Genomic DNA, 14,657 nt, shown 5'->3' with positions numbered 1-14,657 from the left:
GTTCTGATCAGCCTTGGGGGGAAAACCACTGTCCTCCAGGCCTACTCAGCACAGCCCCCACGGCCCGGCCCCCAGACTAAAATTTGGAGACCGCAGGTAACAAGGAAGGAGTGTTCTCTGCCCACTCCGCCACACGTCACTCAGGGACTTGAGGGAGTGGGCTGGGTGTGGTCCAAAGCTTCCTTAGCCTGAGTGTCTTTCTGTGAATGAGAGAAGGGTGTCGCTGCTGGGCCAGCTCCTACCGGCCCCTTGGCTGCGTGCCCTGGTGCAGGCACAGCTCCAGCTACCCCGATGTGGTCCAGGGCATGCCTGGATCCCTTGGCGAATACCATCGGTATTAGTGCCCATCCTAAGACTTTTTTTGTTTCTAACGGTGACTTTCACACTGAAGTGACTTTGGGTCTACCCGCAGGGGAGTGCTTGAGGGGTCACTGCAAAGGGGAATTACGGACATAGGAGGGCTGCTATCCATTCCCAACCCTCCCAGCACTGTGCTTTCATCTGCTTTTACATGCTGAGGTTCAGTGAAGATTTCCTCTGGAGAAAGGATTCTGTTGTTTTTGAAAGACTTGAAAACTACTATTTCTAGTTTAACTCACATGTATACAAATTACCTACATTAGGTCACAATCGACGTAACTGCTCGATGCTAGAGGCCAGCAGGGGGATGTTTCGATGTGGGAGGAGGAGGAGGAGGCTATTGCAGTTGGCATCCAAGCTTCTTCTTTTTGCCCAACAATGTGGTTCGAAAGTCATGTAACCCAAAAGGCACATCAACATTCTCAGTTTCCTATTCTGTGTACGTATGTTGACAGCAACCAATGTTTCAGGAACATACTCTCTTCTGAATAAGGTTCATCTTTCTCATAACAATCTTACCTATTTTTATCAGCGGTCTGGCACCAATTTTAAGACATTTACCTGACAGAAAGTCATGGGAACAATTGAGAACAGTAGTTCCTGGTTGGATCCAAGAAAGAGGAATCTCTTCTGGCTTGGGTGAGCCTAAGACCACAATGTCAGCCTCATGTAGCTAGAAAGAAAAAGAAAAATGGCACACAGGTTTTAAATTGTAGCATAAAGACCTGAAGATCAATGTCAAATGACTTTAATGTAACAGACAGGAATCGCCATTCCAGAGTTCAGTTCCACACTGGTGCCATGGACAAAATCACGTAACTAATTTACTGATATAGCTCATAGTAGTACAAATAGATGTGATCATCATATTCTAGAAAGGAAGGAAAAGAAGGCTTTAAAAATTTCTTTTGGGTAATCATTTCAGCATATATATTATGTGTAGTGTTATATTGACATGTTTTCACCACTAACTGCAACACCAAGAAAAGGATGGGGCCCAGGAAACTGCACTGACGGGAGGAGACTGCCAGGTGCATGGAGAGGGTGGCACCCTGACACGTGCACCAGCTTAGGAGGGAAACAGGGGTTGTTGCCGGGAAGCCACTTGAAGATCTGACCAGTGCAGGGGGACTTCCGGCCTCACAACTGCACAATCATAATCAGACCCATATGGAACTTTTACCAGATCCAGAGAAGGATTTTCAAGAGCTGGAGAAAGAATTTCATTTTCTGTGAGGCCCTGGTTAGTCAAAAAAAATTTTTTTTAAAGGAAAAGGGAAGAATACAACCACTACTACAAAACATATTCATTGTGTCCGTCCTGTTTGTATCGTGACAACAGAGCGCTGGAGGAAGACGTCTGCTGGGACAGTTACATGGAGAAGTAGGGTCAGAGGCTGCTTCTGGCCTCAACCAAAGAACAACCACCTGCCCCAGTACCAACTAAGCAACCAATGACTTCAAATGGACCCATACGAAGAGAGAGAGAGATGAAGAAGGAATCATCTGAGACTGCAAGGAAAACAGCGACAACTGTGCGTGTCAGCTCACAAATATGTGAAGTTGGTGTCATTGTACCCATTTAACAGACAAGTAAACTGAGGCTTAGGGAGTGTTAAGTAGCTCCATGGTATGTACTGTCTCCCCCAGCAGACCTAGTCTTGGAATCCTTGATACTGAGGTAGAAAGAGAGGGAAGCCGACCGCCCTGCGCTCTCCAGCGCTGATGGCCCCTCTCTCAGTGCTGCTTCCACAGACTTAATGCCCTGCAACTAACTGCAGACTCTGTAGAATTAAACAGACAGAAACGGAAGACAAAACACAAAAACATGCCCACGGCCACTACCCCTACTGGTTCACCCAACCACCCAATGGCCCAGTAAGTGAACCATCTCCACCGGTCCTGTCCCCTCTCAGTTCGGACAGGCCGACTGCTTGCTAAAGATCACAGGGAAGAGCCAGGCCAGCTCCTCAACACTGTTGAGCAGGAGGCTGCATTCGGCTAAGGTCTCAGGAATCTTGGGAACAAAAAAGCCAAGGTCTAGAGCAGCTCCAAGGTCCCCCGACAGAGGAGGAGCACAGGGACAACTTAAACAAACGTCTTTTCAAAGAGCCGATAAAGCCAACTCTTATAGGTTAACATCCCAGAAACACCTGATCAATGTGTTTGATTGATCATACCATAGGGAAAGGCCATTCACTGAGTGACGCCAAGGAGCCCACCGGGGCTGGCTGCTTTCAGAACGGCCCTTATAATGAAGGAACAGGAATACTGAAATGGTGCCTCGGAGCATCCACTATAGGAATCACATTCAAAAAGAAGAGGTCTCTGCTGGGAAAACCACTTTTTTCCTGCCCAAGCGACCCTGTGAACCTGAATCAAGAAATTTACAATCAATCTGCCAGCAATCTAAGCCATTAACACCACACAGAACTGAAGCCTTTGGGGTGATGTTGTATTTAGACTTTGAGGGTGATGTTATATCTATGGGGAAAATGTGTTCTTGTGGAAAGAGCTTTTTAAACATCTGATGAGAAAACGTATCTCCCCTCTTACCTATACCACTGCAGACACTCAACCACAGCAAGACTAGAGAGGAACTCAAACATTTAATGCCAGTTTCAAGTATGATCAGCGGATAAGAAATGCCATTTGGCTTCATCTCCACGTTCGACGGCGGCAAAACCAGAACATGTAAAAAGCAGCTATAAAGGAAGTTAATGTGCACAAGACTGCAATGCTCATTTTGGGAAAAGCCAAGGATCACAGGTTCACTCAAGTCCCCCCAGAGCACTCAGTTTCCTACACGTGGTATCTTCAGTACAACCTGTTCTTTTCATTACCTATAAATCTCGGAAATCTCACTTCGACCCCTTAACTCCGTACCTAGACTCCACTCTAAAGCGGGCTGCGCTCATAAGCAACACGGGACGGGGGGAAAGGGGGATGGCTGATCCCACAGAGAAAAGACAAAAATCTCCTCCCTTAGCAATGATCGCATCGGAGATGCTAACTCTTTCTGGAAAGGGAAAGTGCTAGATGCTCAAACCAGGAAATAACCCCGGGAGGCCCAGGCAAGGGTTTAATGAGCTAAGATTCAAGGAGAATTATCGTCTCACTGGCTGTTTCTACTTTCTTCCTCCCTAATGGGAAGGACCCTGGCCAAAGCCTGGTTTGAAACTTTACCTCATAACAAAATATTGCCTTCTCTGCTGAGACTTGAGTAGAAGCAGCTTACAGAGAACCGCCCACTCCCCAGGCGGAAGACCAAATGTTAAAACAATCGCAAGAAACAGATATGCAGGCATTCATCGTGGAGCATGTGGGAGAGTTCAGATTCCATGAAAACTATTTTTCTCCAAGTCACTGATTTCCAAGGGGGGTGGGGTGGGGACAAGTGTCAGAATATGAAGAGGGGGGAGACGGAGGACAGATATGACTTGCAAAGTTATAAGGAACATCATAGCTCTGCACTGAGCAAATGAAACGAGCATTTTAAAATTAAAACTATAGAAAGGATAGCCCCACCCTCCCAGCTAGAAGACAGAGCTTAGCTTCTGCTATCAGTGGTTTTGGAAGGGCATACGTGAGAATCTCGGGTATGAGACAGACGTCTGTACATACAGAAAGCTGGGGTGGATTTAAGAAAAGGTTTGGAGATATGTTCTGAAGAATTGTGATTAAATTACCAGAGACCTTTAAAACCTGCTTCTACAGCCTTCAAATGTTAGCAGCGCAGCTCAGAAAACAATGTTCAAAATGAAGAACGTTGCTTTAAGAAAATCAACAACAGGTGCTTTCCCCAGCAAAGACGGACTTCTAAAATTACGGTCACTGAAGAGAATAAAACAGACCCAGGATTCCTTAGTGAATATACTCTTTCATCTGCCGTCTTCCAGGTGCCAGTTGGTGCAGACATTGAGGGTGCACAGGATCTGAATATGAAAATCCCTGCCTTAAAAAAAAAAATCCCTGCCTACAAGATTTTAGAGCTGGGATCTTCAGGATGAAGGGGCAGGACACACCACTGGGCTATGGAAAAGAAACAAACATTTGATTTCTACTTATTTTGCTCACACAGTTCGTAAAATACTTAAACATTCTGCTAGGATTTAACATCGGCTCAGGCCCTGTGACACCGGGCAGCTGTCACACACAGTAAGCACAGGAGTCCTGAGGGTGGGAGCCAGGGGGAGAGGTGGCCCTGCTGTGGTTCTTTCGCTTTCAACGAACTGGAACACTTTGTGGTTACTGTGAGGTGGATTCAGTGGCTTTAGCGATCACACTGCGTTCCAGAGAAAAGTCTTCCCTGTGCTCTGTAATGACAGGGAGCGTCTGTGAAATATGTGGCATGGAGGCCCCTTGGCTCCCCAGTGGCAAAGTCACAAAAAGAGGGAGGTTTTTTGCTTTTTTTTTTTTTAATGAAATGTCACTTTCTTTCAATAAATGCCATATTCCCGAATTGGCTAGCCTTTTCTTGGTAATAGACAAGTGGCTGTCAGACCGGGCTACTCCAGTTGCCCTCACACCATCAGACGTGTTTTAGAAAGATTACTCTGGATGCTGGATTGAAAGGGGTCTGAGGGGCTGAGAGGGAAAGCACGACACGGCCACAGGCGGAGGACACAGCTGGTTGGAAGCTGGATGCGTGGAACAGGGTGGTCAGGGAGGATGGGGACACAGGCTGGGATTTGCCAGCATCGTAAATGCGGTTAAAACCAGAAGCTTGGATAGGACCTCTAAGGGAAACAGGCAGAATGGGAGGGAAAAGGTGTTTAAGTGTAGCCCTGGGGAGCACTCATCTTAAATGAAAAGAGAAAAGGAATAAATGACGGGGCTCAGGTGTGGCCCAGAGGCAGAAAAGGAGGACCAGTGTCTTCAAGCAGGCTAAGGAGTAAGGGTGTGGTCCGTCTATTTGAATGATGCCCAATGGCTAAGCAAGCTAAAGGCAGAAAACTCCATTTCTGGCAATTAGGAATTCATCAGTGACTGCATTATAGAAACGGGCATTGGCAACCATGCCTGGTAAATTCTGACCCTTTGAGTCGAGTGTGTTCCCTGCATATGGAGATTTCACTGAGGCAGAGTTTTCCCTGAGCAGAGTTCCTGTTTATCCATCCATTATTCAAACCTAGAACATCTAACTTTTTATTTGAATTAACTGAATTTTTACCATAGGATCACTGCTTTGTACCTATGGACCAATATCCACATTTTCCCGCAACAGTAAGCAACCTATCAAATGAAACATTAAAATAACATGAAAATACTCTAAAATTAGGATGTCAAACCATCTTCATTCAGATGCTGAAATACTCTGACAAGACAGGAGGACAGTCTCAGCCAAAGGCACTTCCCCAGCTTCTGCCGAGCAAGTGATCTCCTCCTGGAGAACTTTTTTTCTTTCAGGACTTGCCTTTGTTTATTTTTCCCACTCTCACCTGTGATCAGCAGAACACTACTGGTTAATAAAATTAAGACCCATTTCATAAATCAGAATGACTACAAGCCAAACTGATAATTTGGGATTATGATTACAGCACTTATCTACCAAATTCCCCCCCAAAGGATAACAAATGACCTTCCTTCTTCTACAAAGTTCACCTCTTACTTCATCATTCAGTGTATTCACTGCTCAGCGTGTAAGAGAATTTCAAAGATAGCTGTGTCCAAAACGATAGAAAAGACAGCCAATCCCTCTTCAGGTTGACTTGATTCTCACCTAAATCATGACAGATGATAAAAGGAAAATGCAACCTCAAATCCAGTGATGGACACGCCTTGAATGATACATCGAGAATAAATAATTCTCTTTCTCACACCTTAGGACGGAATAAAATTAGAAAGTAGGGCTGAGGGAGACTGCCTGTGTGTGTGTGTGTGAGTGTGTGTGTGTCTATGTGTGTATGTGTGTATGTGTGGTGAGAGGCAACCTAACATCACAAACACTCAGAACCACGTAGCACAACAATGAGGAAAAGACCAGGTCATGGTTCCCAGAGCCACACGCAGCAAGCCACACTTCAGAGGCAGGACAAGCTCGTGATTGATGGTTATGTTGTGTTTAGGTTAATGGAAATTGCTGCGGCTGTGGGAAGAGGCTTTGAAAACGAAATCTTACACAAATGTACGATGCTTTACTGTTATAGATCATGTTAAGACCTACCAATTAGAGTATTCTAATCCTACACCCTTAGAAAGCACTTACACTGGAAAAGACGGGGTAAAAGAAGAAGCCAGGCTCTGCTGATGCTGCAGGCAGGCAAGTAGGGACGACCTGGGGGTGGCCTGGAGGTGACGTCACTGGTCTGTTCTCTGCAGGACCAGCCTGAGCCCTTCCCCGGTTGCACAAAACACACGAACCATCTAAGACTTCACACGGCCCCCTCTGGATCTCATGCTCATCCGTTTCAATAGAGTCTCTCACAGATCCTTTTCTCAGCACTACTAAATATAAATGGCCTGATTTGGGGGTTTTAAAAAAAAGTTCTATTCGCCTCCTTTTCTGTGTTAATAAGTAACGCAATGATCAGGCAGAAGCAAGAATGAAAAGAAAGAGAGCTGACATCCAGCGACATTTTCAGTCCATGAATATTGAAAAATCTGTCCAGGAAACTCAGAGACCTGTATTACCCAGGTCACCTAATCACACGTTACGGAGTAACCTTGGTTTTTGCCTGGCACAGGATCTGTGGTGCCCCAGGGTTGGTGGTATCTTCTCCACTGACCTATAAAAGGGCGGGGGGGGGTACCCGTATCAATGACGCTGTCCTGCGTGTCCACACGTCTGAACAGGGTGCCCCCAACCATGCCCTCTCAATAGGGTGGACACCATTTCTTCAAAAGAATGAGCCTGGAGGGGTGGTGACAAGCCCAAGGCCTCAGGAGAGAAACTGTTTCCTTCTCTTAAGAGGATGTCTGGGGGATTAGTAACTTTGGGAAGTGCTAACTAAAAACTGGTCCTGGCCACCTGCCTCTCCAAGGACTGGATCCTGTTGGCACTTGCCATCTACCCCTGCTTGGATTACATCACGGGCCACCGCAGCCGCTGACCTCCAACACTCCCTGAAAGGAGTTCAGGGTGGAGATCAAGAATGAGGCTCTCTGTGCTCTGGGAAAGCTGGCAGAACAGGCCTTCAGAGAGTTAGACATTTTCAGAAGATTGTATGAGCCCCAATTCTTGCGTCTCCTCATATCTAGAAAAGCACCAAAATCATTAACGGTGACATCTGCCCCTAGTGACCAGCAGCAGCCTCTGCCTAAACGTGTGCCTGACTGCACGTCCCCCTCCACTGAAGTCATATATAACACTGAATTCTCCTCCTGTGTCTTTGGAATAGCTTCTCAGGTCTTTCTGAGGTGCTATCTCCTGGGCTATAGTCCTCATTTTGCCCCCAAATAAAACTTAACCCACAACTCTCACGTTGTGTGATGTTATTTCAGTGGACAGAAGGAACCAATAGTGAACTCAACACAAGCCTGATGTCTTGGGCCTTGTTCCAAGCTGGGTCCATCCAAGCTGTTGGGTACTTTTGAGTTTGGAAGATTAGACTTTACAGGTACTTTTAAAGATTGGATTTTGTGATTATCTGGAATAAGAGCTGACACGGGATAGTGGCTAAAAATACTGACTGTACTGCCACTTCTGTCATTTTTAAATTATAGATATTTGCAAAGTCTCTTTACTTCTCTGTGACTCAGTTTCCTCATCTGTGAAATTGGAAGAGTGAGAGTCCTGCCTAATAGGATGGCTGCAGAATCAACAAGACAACACGAGTAAGGGAGAGTCCTGGTTCACAGTAACCACGCACTCAATGAATGTTAGCTGTCATTACTGCCATTATGAGGTTGCTGGTTTAAGTGTAGCTTCTCTGGTTAAAAAGAATTCTCATGCTCATCAGAAACTCTGAAGGCCAGAAGACAGTGGGATGACATATTTAAAGTGCTGGAAGAAAAAACATCTGCCAACTAAGAACTCTATATCCAGCAAAACTGCACTTCAAAAAAAAAAAGAGGGTGAAATTAATACATTCGCATATTAGCAAAAGCAGGAGTTCATTACTGTTAGCCTCGCTCTGCAAGAAATGCAAAAGGGAGTTCTCTGGCTGAAGAGAAAAAAACACTAGTCAGTCACTCCAAACCATGTGAAGAAATCAAGATCTCCAGAAAAGCCAGTATTATTGTACTTTTGGTTTGTAACTGCATTTTAAATTTCCTACAGGATTTAAAAGACAAAGCATTAAAAGTTATAAATATAAAAAAAGAGAAGAAAAATCATGTAATTTATTAATCTAGTCCAGTTTAAAAACTAGGGTTCCCCCCACCCACTAATCTTTGCAAAAGATTATTTCTGCAATATTTCATATGTATAATACAAATATACTTAGAACGGTGCAGTTCACTTTTAAAAACCTTTCATAGGCCTTGCCATGTACTGAAGTTAAACTGGAGTGACTCTGTGATAATCCAGTTTAATCCAACAAATGGCCTCCTTTCATCCTTCAAGTGTGAAAGACCTATATTTCTCCTTCTTTTGTTAGTACTAGTTTTGACAGTTTCCATACTCAGGAGGAGAAACAAGACACTCTGAGAAAAACAAAGTAAAACGGTTCTCTTATTTCTAGGTTCTTTCTTATACACGCAGCTAGGACGGACCCGATTCGTCACAGCTGGAGGCCGTTTTGCCATCATCCTCCAGCTGTGTCCAGCCGCAGATTCGGAAGAGGCTTTCCAGCCAGCGGGGCAGGGTGTGAGCACAGCCCCGAGATGCCTGTCAACCTGTCTTCCCCGGAGAGGGGTACCACTCTGCCCCATCAATACTAAATGCACAACATTTGCTTTTGGCAGCAGGGTGGACTCATTGGGGTGAGGAAGAGGACATCTCCAAATCTAGGCCAATTCTCAGGAGGCAGAAGGCTCTGTTCCCTCCCACACAGGGTGTCATTCCATGCCAGGGGCCTGGGGAGCTGACTGAGGGGCCTACGTTTGGGCGGAGGAAGGATGCCTTCGCTCTACCCCGAAACATCAAACCCAGTGTTTGGCTTACTCGCAGCTGACGCTCCACAGCGTGCGGCTAATTTGGACAAATGCCCAATCTCCCCCTCCCCCCACATAAATACAAAATGCATCTCAGAGCCCAGGAGTGATGCTCCGAAACAAAGCAGGAAACATGCTCTTAATTTTCAATGATACACTCGGAGGGGCATAAACTGTAAAGCTACCACACACAGAAGTCTACTGTTTTCTGAAGAGGCCATTCTCAACTCCTCATTTTTGGGCCCCACGGAGATTTCATTGTAATCAGTATCCGAACACTATCCTTAGATTAGGGCAGGCTGACAGAGAAGGGATCCGTTTCTATTTAACTAATCTGATGCAACTAATCCTCAAAATTGTAGGAAGGAATACTATTCCTGGAAGGAGTGACTGGTAAACCAGGAATCCCCAGCAGAGATAAATGGAGCGGCTAGCGAGTAACAGGAATCAGGGAAAGAAGAGTTCCACAGACATGGTGAGCCAGCACTGGCCAAAGCTCGGCACCCACTCTCTCTGGGACACTGTCTCTTAGTTTTGCTCTGGTTTTGGTTCCCTCGGCCTCCACATTTTGCTGAGTGACCTCACAAACAGAGCGACTCTCTTCCTCCCTGCAGCCATGTGTACCAGGCTTACAGTAAGGAACCCTGGGTCCCCCTATTTTATCATCTCCTACAGTGTGACTGACCCACCAGCCTTTCTATTTCCACATCGAGGATCAGCTGCACATCTGTGTGGTGAAACTTGCCAGTGTCCTTCCTGACTCACCACCAACAGCAGCCAAGCTACTAACGGGGATGTTGACAGGTGCCAAGTGGTGTGCGAAGCAAACGTGCATGACTACTGGATTCTCGCAGCAGTTCCAGGAGGTAGACGTATTATGACCCCCGTTCCACACATGAGGACACAGGCACAGAGAAGTTAAACAACAGCTAAGGCTCCAATCTGGAGCTGTTTGCACCAAAGCCTATGCTTTACTGTTTCCGAGGACACAGATGTTGCTGACTCCAAATCTTCCAAGGGAGTTCCTGCTGGTTGCAGCAGGCTGCAACTGCTTCCAAGTCATCACAAACCTGAAAGGCTACACTTTCAGGAGGCAGTAGACAGGACTCTAGTGTTCCAGCCACCCACCCCTGGCCCCCAAACCCCTCACCACCTCCTTGGTTTTGAAAATCCCCAACCAGATGGCCAGCAGGGGGACTTGTTCTGCGTCAGATACAAACAAGCATGTAAGAAATGCTTTTCAAAGATAATGTCCTTTGACCTAATAGTCATGATCCTTTGCTTGCTCTTTTCTTTCCCTGACACTTAGCATTGCTGATCATGAGAAGCTAAATAGGCCATATTCTTAAAATGCACTGTTCAGATGCACTTAAAAATACACTATTATCTTCAAATGCATGTTGATAGAATTAAAACACAAGAATCCCAATCTGTTGTTAAACGTATACTTTTGATTTTTTTCAAAAAAACATTTTCTAGGTGACTTTAATTTTTTAAATTTTTAGGGGGAAAGGTAATTAGGTTTATTGTTTTGGTAGGCGGTACTGGGGATTGAACCCAGGACCTTGTGCACGCTAAGCACGTGCTCTACCACTTGAGCTATACCCTTTCCCCTTCAACGTTTTTCACAGTGAAGGTTTTCCAAGGGTGGACACAGCCTATCCTGGTCTGGAGCGCCAGGACGCTAACCCACGCCGCAGTGTTCTTTGCACCACATTAACTGCCATCACCGTTGTTCCTTGTCTGCAGAGGGCCCACTGAGCCTCTGAAATGAGCCCAGCAATGGCCTGTGTTTTAGAAATATAGGACAAGTAAAAAGTAAAATGTCAGGCAGAAGCGTGGAGGCATACCAGTGGGAGGCAAGCGCTGGCTGCCAGCACAAAAACATGGAAAGGTACAGGCTTTACCCTGTGATGTGAGGGAAGCCTGCAGTGTGTGAATAGGAGGCCAGGTAGACGGGGCCAACACCAGAGGCCACATGAACTTTAAAGACAACTATGGGGAGCCCAGAATCTTTCTTTCCCTATTTTTGGCTATAAACATGAAGCAGTAAAAAGAGTGAAAGTTGACAGCCTCTCAGATTCACAGTGGTGCCGCTCCGAGTGCCAAGGACTTAAGAAAAAAACGTGGGCAGCACCTGCTATTAAAGAGAACCTTCTTAGATATGCGGAAACCACAGTGTTACCCAGTTTCTAGATTCTCTAGAGAGAAGCCACGCAATGGCTCTCAAAGTTAAAATGAGCTTTATCCTACAGAGTCAAGGTGATTTATTTCCACAACAAGTAAGTACTTTGAAAGATGTCTTTGTTTTTCGAAATACAGATACAACTAACAAAAGTATCGTAACAGCTGTGAAAACATTCAACTGCCAATGAAGGCATTTTTCTCTTTTTCGCCACAGCTGTTCAGTTCAGGGCGAGGTTTACTGTCCTCTTGCACTAAGCTTCCAAATCAAAAATTCTGGGCTCTCAAGCACAGAACATCGCCCTTGAATTTTCTGGTATAGGCTGCCACCATGTGGTGGTCACTAAAAAAGCACATAGGTTTGAGTTTAATTGCAAGACCACTTTCCTGGGCTATTTTGAAACAAGAAAGAATTATGTAAATCAGATCCACCTGCCACTCAAACATTACAAATCTGTCAAGACGCCTGCCTCCCCTGGGCAGGACTACAACTTGCTGGTTTCTATTCTCACGCTGCAGCGTGAGGAAGATGTATTTTTAGATTTTAGCAATTTATTGTACTTAGTGCAATTTTTAAAATTTTTATTTCATTTATTTTTGTTTGTTTGTTTTGGGGGAGGAGTTATTTATCTATTTATTTATTTATTTAGGACGGCGGTACTGGGGAATGAACCCAGGACCTCATGCATGCTAAGCATGCACTCTACCACTGAACTATACGCTACCGCCCTGTACTTAATGCAATTTTAATTTAACTTCACTTTAGTGGACATTTGTGAAAATTGTCAATTTTTGAAATTAAAACCTTGATTAACTATTTCAAAATGGAAAAGACTACAATCACAACCCCACCTATTGCCCAGTTTAAGAACAGGCATGACCAACATGAGTGAAGGTCTCCTAGCCTCCTCTCCCCAGCTACATCCACATCTTTGTCTCGTCATGGCTTTCCGGATTTGGCTCACAGTTCCCATTCATTTCTTTATACTTCTACTTTATTATGTCAGGATTTTGGTTCAAATTTATAGGCTAGTTTGGGGAGAAAAAGTATCTTTAAGATATTGAGTCTCCTTATCAATGAATATGGTATCTACTTTTAACTGGGTCTTCTTAATGGTGTTCATCAAAATTACATAATTTCTTTCAAAAGGTCAGAAGTAACTTTTGTTAAATATATTCCTAGGTGCCTTATATTCTCATTACGATCGTGAATTGTATTTTTTTAAAAATTGATTTTCTAACTGTGGGGGTGGCGTTTAGAAATGCAATTCGTTTCTGCATGTTGATCTTATATCCAAGATCTGAGCTGAACTCTTAGTATTTCTGGTATTTTAAGAGGTTTTCTGGGGGCCTTTTGTGTAATCATACTATCCACGGTTGTGGACAGTTTGGTGTCTTCCTTTCCAATCATTATAAATTTTCTCCCTTTCTTTCTTCACATTACTGCATTGTCTAGGAATTCCCATATAACTCTGATTAGGAGTACTGATAACAGGCCCCCTTGGCTTTCCTAATTTAAAAAAAAGTTTCAATTATTTCACTATTAAATGAGACACTCTAAATTTTTACACGTTTTTATCTGGGTAAGGAATTCCTTTAAAATCCTAGTCTAAGAGGCTTTTCAAGAAAAAAATCATGATGGATATTAGATTTTATCTAATGACTTTTCTGCATCTATGGTGACAATATAGGTTTTAATCTGATAATGTGGTGAATTACATTAATAGATTTGAACAGACTTTAATGTTAAACCACCCTTGCAATCCTATGATAACCCCAACCTGGTGCTGGATTTGCTTTTCCATTTTGCTGTTGGTTATATCACCTATGTTCATAGGTGAAATTGGCCCATAATTAATTGGAAGTTGTCCTTTAGCATCTTGTCGTTGGCTGCTTTGGGCACTCCTAGAATGAGTCAGGAGATATTCCGTCTTTTTCTGTTCTCCAGAGAAAACAGATCTGTTCTCTGACTGTGGTAACTCATTTATAAAACTACTTGTTTGCCTTTTTTGTTTGCTTGTTTGATAGGTAGACTGATTCAGTGTCTTCAGTATATATGACTATTTGGTTTTACTTGAATCCATTTTGTAAGTTATATTTTCTCAGAAAGTTTTCGTTTCACATGATTTTTGAATTTATCAGCATAAACATGTTCAGTCTCCTTTTTAAAAAATAATTTTTGTTTCTGTGGTTATGTCCTCTTGTTCATTTCTAACATTGCTGGCCTTCTCTTTCTGTCTTAATTATTTTGGCTAGTGGTGTGTCTATTTTACTAGATTTTTTTCCAAGAATCAACTTCTGGCTTTCTTGATAATCTCTCATTATATTTGTTTTCCATTTCACTCATCTCTGCTCTTTTATTCCCATCCTTTGAGATTTTCTGCTGTTCTTTCTCTAACCTCTTATGTTAAACACTTAGCCTGTGCATTTCTCATCCTCCTTTCCCAATACAAGCACTGAAGGACATGTTCCCAACATGACAGATGCTTACCCTGCTTTGAAGCTGAGGTGTCTTCCACTGGGAGCTCATCGTCATGGACCCTCTTCTCTGGAACAGGCATTGTAGGCTGGCTTCCAAAGACCCATGGGCTCCTGTTACCAAGACCTTCTTTCCATCTAAGTTGACACCTACCCACCAAATTGAAATCCAGTATTATAATCAAAACTTCAAAGTCTCCCTCCCATTAAAACTTGGCCCTCTGAGCACCAAACCTACAATGGCTCTAAGTCATAATTTCTTTCTCTGCAAATTTTATGGTAGGGTGACCAGAATCATCACGCTAAGTATCCGAAAGATGGAAAAACACTGTCTATGTGGATTTTCTCAGAGATTTGAGCTTAATGGCTAATGTCCTAAAGGTATATCTTGAAAGTTAATCTTCTAATAGAATTTTGGCATGTATTTTGGAATTTTTGTTTAATCGTTGCATGTTTGGGTGTAGGGGAGGAGTGTCTGTCTTCTTTTCACTCAAGCTGATATAAAGAAAAATTTAGTTAGTTGAATTTCTATGTACTCAGCTAGAAAATCCTTAAATATATGAAACTAATCATTTACTCATTAAAGTTGGTAACTGAGA

At 43.8% G+C, this 14,657-nt stretch overlaps 1 protein-coding gene across 2 annotated transcripts in view; it reads right to left on the bottom strand.

Annotated features, from left to right (window-relative positions):
- Positions 1–14,657, bottom strand: part of MTHFD1L (methylenetetrahydrofolate dehydrogenase (NADP+ dependent) 1 like) — a 167,372-nt gene that overhangs the window by 139,698 nt on the left and 13,017 nt on the right. For both annotated transcript variants that reach the window (XR_004322064.1, XM_032485168.1), the window contains exons 7-8: positions 14,072–14,208; positions 922–1,033 (exon numbers count right to left, since the gene is read on the bottom strand). Coding sequence is in view for 1 of the 2 variants with exons in the window: in XM_032485168.1 (XP_032341059.1) it covers positions 922–1,033; positions 14,072–14,208 (249 nt within the window). In the remaining variant the exon portion in view is untranslated. The remainder of the gene's footprint in view (positions 1–921; positions 1,034–14,071; positions 14,209–14,657) is intronic.

The sequence above is a fragment of the Camelus ferus genome, chromosome 8, assembly GCF_009834535.1.
Source record: "Camelus ferus isolate YT-003-E chromosome 8, BCGSAC_Cfer_1.0, whole genome shotgun sequence".
Taxonomy (NCBI): domain Eukaryota; kingdom Metazoa; phylum Chordata; class Mammalia; order Artiodactyla; family Camelidae; genus Camelus; species Camelus ferus.
Note: the sequence above shows the minus strand (reverse complement) of the source record. Positions and strands in the feature narration are given on the sequence as shown.